Source organism: Dermacentor variabilis, chromosome 4 (genome assembly GCF_050947875.1).
Source record: "Dermacentor variabilis isolate Ectoservices chromosome 4, ASM5094787v1, whole genome shotgun sequence".
Classification (NCBI taxonomy): domain Eukaryota; kingdom Metazoa; phylum Arthropoda; class Arachnida; order Ixodida; family Ixodidae; genus Dermacentor; species Dermacentor variabilis.
Window position 1 is genome coordinate 82,216,489 of NC_134571.1, and position 10,444 is coordinate 82,226,932.

Sequence of the window (10,444 nt, forward strand, 5' to 3'; positions counted from 1 at the left end):
GAAATTTAATGCAAACTTGCAGAACGATGACGAGTTTTGTAAGCAGTTTCCCAAGGCTATAGATAAAACAACAACTCAAAACTTAGATAGCTGGGGACATAAATGGGGAGTTTGTAAGCAAACAATTAAATTGAAAGCACTTGAAAGTTCCAGCGTTTTAAGTCACGCGAAAAAAGAATCCGAGTCCCGTCTTAGATGGAATCTGAAGCAATTATTGGAAGCGGAAAGTACACAACCCGGTTACTTCTTAGCTGACATAAAAAGCATAAAGCAAAAGTATGAGCTGATAGACGAAGAGCGATACAAAGGCGCATTGATTCGAGCCAGAGCTGATAAAATGTGCACAGGAGAAATTCCCAGAAAACGTGCCTTAGGAGTCGAAAAGAAGTATGCTTCCCAAAATGCAATAACAGAAATAGAACATAATGAGTCACTGTCTATACAACAAAGAAACAATAGCGAGTTCTTTTTTAACATTACAAAGTATTGTTTCCTCGTAGCCAAGTTGACACAGATAGATTTAAAGATGACTTCATTTCATTGATGCCAACATTAGATTATTAAACCAAGGAAATATAAGAAGTTCCCATAACAGTGGAGGAAGTTAGGACGGCGATTGATCATTTAAATAATGGCAAGTCACCGGGACCGGATGGCTTTGGCGCTGCCTTGTACAAAGCGTTTAAGGGTCTTATTGCACCTGTTTTGAGTGGAGTATACAACGACGCTTACGAGAGCGGACATCTACCGCCGTCCTTTTTGTCAGCACCCATGGTTTTAATACCAAAAACTGGAGACACAATCAAATTAAGTACCGTTACATCGTATAGACCCATTAGTCTGACAAACATAGACTGTAAAATATTGACGAAAGTATTGGCTAACAGGTTGCAGACAGTAATGAAATACTTAGTCGGTCCAGATCAAATGTGCGGAATAAAAGGAATGACAATTATAACAAATATACACATAGCACGACCAATCCTTGAATGATGTGAAGCAATGCAACTCAGTGTCGCCATGCTACAAGTTGACCTTGAGAAGGCATTCGACCGCGTGCTGCACGATTTGCTTCTATCTGTACTTGAATATGTGAATGTAGGCAATGTGATTAGCGAAGATGTGCGGATGGCTTAGGCGAGGGTCATCTTGGGTTACGCCGGTTGTACGACAAGGTTGGTAGTAAACAAATCAGCAGGGGAGTACATACCAGTACAGCGCTCAGTCCTACAAGGGTGCCCGTTATCACCGTTTCTTTTTTGTATCTATATTGAACCTTTTTGTATTAGCGTAATTAGGAACAACGCGATACGAGGATTTCACTTACATCAAGCCGAGGTAAGCCTCCTTGCTTACGCTGATGACATTGCAGTTTTCTGTGTTGATAGTGAAAGTGTAATGCATACTGTCAATGCTGTAAAAAAGTTCTTGTCAAGCAAGTGGTGGTGCAGTAAACTGGGACAAGTGCCTTGGGTTTTGGCATGGGGAATGGGACGTTGCACCAAGGATGTTTTCGAACATTAAATGGCAAGAAACACCGGCAAAATACTTAGGAGTGCCCCTGCAGTACTACTGCGACAACGAGCCTTATTGGAAAAAACAAACAGAGATATTACGTGAAAAGACACAAAAGTGGAAGGGCTAGGATAAGTCGATTTTCGCATAGGCCACGACTTGCAACTTATTTCTCGTAAGCAAGCTATAGTATGTAGTGCAAGTTTTGCATCGCAGCAGGTTAAATGTACAAAAAGTGCACAGTGTGTTCGCGGTCTTTATTTGGAGCTCTGTATGGGAAAAAAACGAGCCGAACAAATCTGTTTAAAAGAGTGGGTGATGGTGAGCTTGGTTTAGTGCATCTGTATGTAAGACAACACGTCAGTCGATTTGTTTTTCTCAGAGATGTAGATGACACCTTTTTCAGGACTATGATTCAACTGAGGCTGGGTAAAGTTCTATCGGAATTTGTTGTGTCTTCGGTGTATCAGAAAGAACCAGTACAGGGATATATAAAAGAAGTTGTTCATCTTTCCGCTTCCTATCGGTGCGTTTTTCTTTGCAATATTTGACCGAGGTGTCACTAAAAAAACTGTACAAAGACCTTGTTGATGTGTTATTTCCTGTGACATTGCACCGTGGATTTTACTGTGCAGGCAAAGGAAGAGATGTTTTGAAACGCGTTTAAAAAAATGATCATTGCACCAGGGGTTAAAACCTTTCTTTCTTTTTAAGCTGCACACAGGAACTTTACCCATTAAAACATGGTTAGAAGATAGGGGTTTGTTTATTCCATGGGGTACTCATTGTTTATTATCTAAAAAACCAGAGACAATTGAGCGTGTGTTTTTAGATTGCTGGGGTGGGGTGTTTTTCTGGGACATCTTAAAGAGAACTTTGCAAAATGAGTTGCCATCAAGTCCGCATGGAATCCGTTATCTTACGCTCAAAAACGAGGATGGTGTGCCTTTTGATCCTGTTATGCGCCTGGGCATGCACAGTGTATGGCGAACTCGGACTACTGTACACGACGCGGATATAGATGTTAGACTCGTTCGCGAATATTTTTGCGAATCTGTGTCCTATTTTGTCGAAGTGCAGAGTGTGCAGACGTATGTACCGCAATGGGTTCCAAGATTGGAAATGTCGCACACGCCGAAATACTGACGACTTGTCGTCAGCAAACAGGTGACGGTTCTCCGTACTATGATCTTGTTATTCTGTTCCTCTGAGATCGTAAACTCTGTGTCAAGCGAGGCAATGAAGAAAAAATAAAAGCAGTGGTCTAGCCTAGTGGGTAGGATACCCAGCTTCTAAGCGTGAGGTCGTAGGCTCGAAACTGACTACCCCCAACGTTTTTTCCTAGCGAATTTATTCAGCTTCTTTTTTCTATACGGTAATTTCTTTACAGCGATTACCGAGGCGAAGTTAGAACGCAGGCGAGAGCATGCGCTGTCGAGAAACGCGCGAATAACACAGGCTCCCGAGAGCGAGAGAGAGTGACGTGGCGTCGCGGTGATGCCCTCCTCCTTCACTCAACGCCTGGCGCGCCAATGCGGCAGTGTTCCATTTCGCCCGCTTTGCTCCGTCGAGGCGCCGCAGCCAATGGGAATTTAGGTGCCATTTTGCTTTTGTTTATTTTCAATAAAGTTTTTACTCACTCACACACTTGCTGTTACAGACGCCGGCTTTCTCGCTCAATGGGCTATTTAATGGTTTCGCATTAATATGTATGGCAAGAGCCGTGCTTCATTTCACTTCACGGCGCATAATTTTTATTGGATAGATTTTGAATTTTTCTGTACGTACGCCAGAAAATTTTTCTTTTTGCTTCCTTTCTTTCTTCCTTTCTTTCATTTTTTTTTTCGAGCGCTTGAATCTTTCGCAGGCCACTAAAGAAACGTCTCAAGCGCAGGAGTCCTAGAAAAGGAGTAATTGATTCGGCGAAAGCAGAAAAGCTAACAAGATCCAGTTAATAAATTTTAGTGTCGCGCAAGCTCAGTAGAAAATTTCACTGCACTTAAGAGTGTAAAAAATGCGAAGCGAATGCTTTGGTCTTCTCAAATCTACGTCTATTAAGTTCGCGCGCTCATTCAGCTTTCCTTGAACTATTCGTACAACTGACGTAAAGTATAAAGAAGAACTAGGGACCGTAGGTTGCGAAGTGAGCGGGAAAAAAAAGTAATCTTTTAAACGAATCCTTATTCAGAATTTTTTTAAGGTGCATGTCATTGAGATTTAGCACCTTTCACAATTTTTACAATATTGCCGCAAACAATGCTGCGGCAAAGCGACAGAATCTCGGAGGCCATCGTTTCAGCGTACTGCATTCGTTCTTACTTGCTGCCAGAGAAGCGTAACATCTTGCTCAATAGCCATAATGCATTGCAGGGCAAACCCTTATTCTACCGCATAGCATTTTTGGCATAGAATAGGTGCTGTCCAAAACTTGACGTCTATCACGTGTTTATGTCTGCCAAAATTGTTTCCTCCATATGCAACAAGTAAAGCATAGCCTTTGAGATCTGTATTTATTTTTTTCAGACGGCGCTACAATTGGGGCGTCGCCGCATGCAGTGACAACGAGACACCGCCTCGAACTTGGAACTTCCTCCTCAACGAACTTTCCTCAGGCTACATATGTGCATAACAGAGACGTAAATACGCTTGATATTGTACAGTGGATCGGATATTTCAAAGGCACCAAAGGTGTTCTTGCTTTTCTTTGCCCGCTTTAGCCGGCAAACGATACGTATACTGGCAACATTGACAGTTTTTCTGGTTTCCGTCGAAATCATTGCGTGCTGCCGACATGGGTATCGCGTCCGTGTTATACACGTTGTAATGCGGTGATCGATTCCCGGTGTGGTTATATGTGCCTAATTTGCCTTCAATGAAGGGAAGTACGTACCAGATGCTTTCCAGACTTCTTTTAGCTATTTTAGTTGCTATCTCAACAGTGCGGCTGAGCGAATTTGGCGCATATGCTCTGTACGAAGACCAAGCAGGAAAGTTGGACTGGCGGCAACGATTCATCGGGAAGCCTCTGTACGTGTATGCTGATCACGGCTCGGTAGGCCCTAATCAACGCATCGTGGTTGCGACCGAAAAGAATGTGCTCGCCTCTCTTAACACTCGGAGCGGAGCCCTGACGTGGAGGCAGGTGCTGGAACAGGATGGCAGCATGCACGCAGTCTCCTCGTCCGGCGATCTCATTACTGTCTCGGGCAACGCACCCTACGTTCGGGCCTGGGACGTCCATACTGGAGTGCTTCAGTGGGAGAAGACTCTTCCGCGCAGCTCCGCCCCCCTGGTCAGGTACGACGTTAATTCTCACGCAAGCGAGCTCACTACGGTCGAAGTATATCCGGGTCACCACGTCGTCGCCACCGTCTACAACCTCCGAAATGGTGAAATGAAAACATCTCCCTTTGTTTCGGCCCCATGGATTACTGATCGGACTGACTGCCGGCTTGTGGAGCACAAGTATTTGGCGTGTCTCGACACCGTAGTTTCTACGATTCGAGTGATGGCACTGGGCGAGTCAGCAGCTTTTCGCGACGTTCCGTTGTCCTCTCTGGGCATCCAGCTTGACGACCCAACCGCCGATCCGGTCTTACAGCCAATAGAGGGTCCAACACAGGCACATGAAGATTCGTACCTCGCGTTGCGCATGCCAGACCGCGGTTTCGCTTTGTTGCGAATCACGAAAACAGGGGTGAGGCTCGCACAGATGTTCCCGAATGCTACGCACCTTATCAGTATGGGGGACGGTTGGCAAGGTGCTAGAAAATCGTTGGGAAACACGGCTGGCGGCACACGGGATGAGCTCCCATGCATGGGTGTAGTTGAACGACTACAAAACGGCATCAGCAAGGTTTTCGTATATGAATTGGTTGATGGCAACTGGCATCAGAAAGAAGACTATGAGGGCCAGTTTGCGATTCCACCGACTATGGCGCAGGCAACCAGTATTCATCTGCTGCCTTTCCTACTCAAGGATCTGAAACCTGCTTATAAAACGCTTGTGATTACCGAAGACGATGCCGTGCTTCTTTTTCACCAACAGGGCCGTCTGTTATGGACGAGGGAAGAGGCCTTGGCATCAGTTCTTGCAGCACAATTTATCGACCTGCCTCTTTCAGAGACAGATGCCAAGATTGAACAAGAATTTGGAGATGACAATGCAAATGTGCTGGCCATGTTTCTTACACGCATAACAATGCAGCTGTGCCAGTTACAGAGCTTGCTGCTAGGTTTATTTGCCAGCCTCAGTGGAACTATAGGCCAACCAGAAGCAGGTGTGACTTCGCGGGATCTGACACGTGACAAATTTGGCTTCAACAAAGTTATATTGCTGAGCACTGCTGCTCAGAAGTTGTTTGCTTTGAACAACAGAAATGGTCAGATAGTTTGGAGCCAGCATTTCCCACAGTTGCACCCCCTGAACAGTGCCGGCACTAAGAAACTCCCAATCTTTGTTCAGAGGACAACTGCACATTATCCACACCCACCTCGTTGCACAGTACTCGGGAAGCACAGTTCTGGCAACGGTTACTTGGTTTCAGTGAATCCCATAACAGGAGTTATCTTGGACACACAAGAACTTCCTTACCACATTCAACAGACATCATCACTACCTTTTCTTGATGATGAGTATACCAGGGGCCTCCTTTTCTTAGATAGCAAACTTGGTGTGCACACATACCCAAGCTCTGCTAAAAAGCTTGTTTATGAGCATCGTGACACACAGTATCTCTTCACTGCTGATCCTGTCACTGGAAATCTTGTTGGATATAGTCTCAGGCCGTCAACTCCTACAAGGCTTGCAGTAGAAACTGTGTGGGCAGTGTCGGTTCAAAGTGAAGGACAGAACATTACACACATCGTGATGCGCAATCCCTTAGAGCATGTTCATTCGCAAGGGCGGGTGATGGGTGACCGTAGTGTTCTGTATAAATATCTGAACCCAAATTTGGTTGCGGTTGTGACTGAGGGCACTGACAATGTCCACAAGGTTACCAGTGTGACCGTGCACCTGATTGACGTCATCACTGGAGCGTTCATTTACTCGGGAAGTCACAAGAGAGCTAGGGGTCCTGTCCACATAGTGCACACTGAGAACTGGATTGTCTACTGTTACCACAACGAAAAGTCTCGTCGGGCTGAAATATCCGTAATTGAACTTTATGAAGGTGCAGTGCAGAGCAACACTTCTGCGTTTTCATCATTCAACTCGCCACCAGGAGCTATTGTAGAACATCAAAGTTATGTGTTTCCGAGCTCAGTAGATGCCATGGTTGACACTGTCACAGAAAAGGGAATCACAAGCAAACATGTTCTTCTAGCCCTTCCATCAGGAGCTATTTTGGAACTACCAAAGGCACTTTTGGATCCACGAAGACCTATCACACCAACAGCCCTGCACCGGGAAGAAGGACTTGTGCCATACATGCCTGAACTACCCATCAATGCTGAGCACATAGTAAATTACAACCAGTCTGTTGCTAGAGTAGCAGGATTTGCAACAGCTGCTTCGGGACTAGAATCTACCTGTCTGGTAGTTGCTTATGGACTTGACATTTTCTATACTAGAGTTGCACCCTCTAAAACATTCGACATACTGAAGGATGATTTTGATCATGTGTTGATATCAGTTGTGCTTACAATACTTATCCTGGTTTCGTACATCAGCAAGCGGTTTTCTGCACGAAAAGCATTAAGAGCAGCCTGGAAGTAGTGTTTCATTACTTAGAAGACAGCTGCTTGATATTGCAGGGATACTGCATGAACAAGATGGACTTGCTTCCATTTCCATCACTTTGTGCTGCAAGCCTCATTCTGCACAACTGTTTGCACCTGTGTGTTTGTTTCACCATCATGGACACTTGTGCATTGAACATTTGTGTTGTTACAATGATATGCTGTTTATTCAAGGGCTTAGGCTGGTGTGATAGGTATGTTGTTTCAAGAAAAGTATGCTGAATACAGCGTTGCAGTGATGTCTTTATTAGTGTCCCATTTGAAGAGGCTGGTACATTTTCTGAAATTTAAGAAGAAACAGATCATGAGCAGAATATTTCTTTGTCTCCTAATCTAGCTCTCTCATTGTAATTAAATTTGTTGCTGATGCTAATATATTTTCCTTCTTGCCTTTTCAAGTCTTTTAATTTTACCAAAGATGGCATGTTTCCTTGCTTGTGGTACTAAAAGCATTGGTAAATACCAACATAAGCGTACTTCTATCGTTGCCTACAGGTTTTAACCAGGTTAAATGATTAATTTAGCTCAGCAGAACGTACCTTCTGTGCATTTATGTTTATAAGCGGGCCATTAGACTGAGGCAGTTCTGTATACTTTTGATTGCACTTCATTTTCAGCACATACAATCCTACTTTTGCTACAGATCAAAGATGTGCCAACGTTTTTTGCTTTGGCTGTGCCTGGTTTTGTTCGATCATACGATTTTTTTTTCTGTTTCCCTTATGCCTTAGCACATAGCCTATGAGGAACATATCATACAGTGAAATACACTAGCACAGCACATGAATATTGTCATGTTCATTGACTTTCAGGCATGTGCTTTCGTGTTATTATTACTTCGGTTTAATTTAGGCACAGAGATGCATGCCTTCACGAGGGAAAAATTCGTGCTCTTTGTATGTAAAGATTTATGTGCAATTATACTTAAATATCAGACCTTCATTGTGCTTTTAATTCAACATTATGCTGTTTATGCCCTTTTCGTAGAGTGCACTCTGTATCATCAGACCCACGATCTGTGTTTCTTGATCTTAGTATGAGTGGCAATCTATAGCTGTCTCGTTGATTGATTTTCTTCCATGTCATTTCGGGCTTCTTGTGACACAAGATTCAGGTTGATGCTGTACTGTGATAATAGGTATTCGTCGACATACAAACATTACTGCTGACCATATCATGTTGGAGGACCCATCTGGAAAGTGCTTATCCAAATTACTGCTCATCATGTTCAGTTGACTGGTTCAATTAGTATACAGTGAAGGCAACTCTCTTGAACACAACCAGTTGAATCTACCGCCACTCCAGCAGTACTGCAAGATGCAAAGCATTCCACAAACACTTACATGGGGAAAAGGCAGGCTGTCGCTTGCAAAAGTGCTCAGGAGAGCTTGACATAGGCAGCATAGCCCAAGATCACCAGGGCCCCAGCCAGAATGAGCAGTGTCAGTGTTCCAAACGTGTAGACAGCTCTGTCGGGGATCACAGGCTCTGCAGCCCACATTGCCCTGCATGCCAGAGAGTCGGCCATTTAAGGGGTATACTGCATGCATGCTGACTCAAGGAAACAATCTGACAAAGTGTATGGCGCTTCATTCGTGGCATTGTCTGTGGCACAATCAAGTTGAAATATTCATGAAGCCAAGAAATCTTTGTAACTGGTTCTTTTGATACCCGAGTCACACAGGGCGCTTGAGATTAGGATTGAGCCCGATCTAGATTGAAATTCGTGATCGCTATTAGTCCTGTTCCTCTGTCTGCGCAAAGGAGCTAATTTCGGTGAAGAAAGTTGATTCGATCAGGCTCAATCACAATTAATAGTGTCCCATGTGAGTCTGGTATAAGGAATGTTCCGTAAGTAAGTTTCTTCATTTATTTTCATACGAAAACTTTATTGCCAAAAAAAGATACACCATGAGATCATGAGCTGTACACCTTGCACTATTTTCCCACATAGCCGCCACCGACATTGAGACATTCGTTGTAGTGTGCAATCAGTTTGAAGAAACCGCTCTCGTAAAACTCGGTGCCTTGCGATGCAAGGCCCAAGACATGATGTCTTCGCCATACCGATCTGAAGGCGTTCATGGATGACAGACACAATAGTTTCGCGTGCCCATTCGTACCCAATAACATCACGCACTTCCATTGGCGACCGTGTTGTCGGCACGCCAGTCTGCTGCTACCCTCTCCAGCGCTCTGCAAATGTGTTATTCCTCTTCCGCTGATGCTCCTTCCATCGTTGAACCAGCAACAGGTGTGGGTTCTTATGGCAATTGTTTGTTTCACCTGGTGTACCATGTTCTCTTAAAAAAATTATGAAACTTACTTTTGGGACGTCCACCGTATTATACAGGATGTTTTATCAATAACAAAATTTTTAAAAATCACCTATGCCATTTGTACACTTCTATTTCAGCTAGATTACCCTCACTGGCAGACATTATATGGACAATAAATATAAGTGAAGATTTAACAAATTAGCAAACATTTGCTAATTAACTTTTAAACTACACACTTTATGCCACATATTGCAATTTATAATTTGTAGCTGGTGACTTTTAAAGTAATATCCGCTTACAACATGTTCTATGGATGACACTAGATTCAAGATATGCATTCCTGAAGTTTGCAATGAAATGCATTAGTGTTCCAGTAACGTTTGAGCTTCAGTGCATTTTTATGACAAGGTTGTCCACTTATCTCAAAACTGGTGCTAGTTTCAAAATTTGTTACAAGTATATGTACCTTGTGAGATTACTAGCTTGAATTCATGTGTTGCTAAATGTGTGCTAAAGTAATTAGTTGAAAAGTTTATTAGTAAAACTTGTTATTTAGCCAATTATAAATTATGGAGTTTTACGTGCTGAAACCATGATCTGATTATGAGGCACGCCGTAGGAATTGACTCCGTGAAATTCGGACCACCTGAGGTTCTTTAACGTGCAATTAAATCCAATTACACGGGTGTTTTTGTATTTCGCCCCCATCGAAATGCGGCCGCCGTGGCTGGGATTCGATCCCGCGACTTCACGCTCAGCAGCCCAACACCATAGCCACTAAGCCAGCACGGCGGGTTTTAGCCGATTATGCCTATTGATTTTCAGTGTAAGTAGTCTATACATTTTCAAGTATTGCAGCTCAATAAGTACACTTGTGCTAAAAGCCACAGGCGAGTTTTAAAAATTCT

General features: G+C 43.6%; 1 protein-coding gene across 1 annotated transcript; it reads left to right on the plus strand.

Moving 5' to 3' along the window:
* The first annotated feature begins 4,163 nt into the window (after positions 1-4,163).
* Positions 4,164-7,650, plus strand: EMC1 (ER membrane protein complex subunit 1). The gene has a single exon (XM_075689577.1). It carries the CDS (start codon positions 4,388-4,390, stop codon positions 7,232-7,234), a length of 2,847 nt encoding a protein of 948 aa, XP_075545692.1. The 5' UTR covers positions 4,164-4,387; the 3' UTR covers positions 7,235-7,650.
* Positions 7,651-10,444: the final 2,794 nt, after the last annotated feature.

Bases quoted from the DNA above. Each gene is read 5' to 3' on its own strand.
- EMC1 (XM_075689577.1), top strand. From the start codon at position 4,388: ATGAAGGGAAGTACGTACCAGATGCTTTCCAGACTTCTTTTAGCTATT.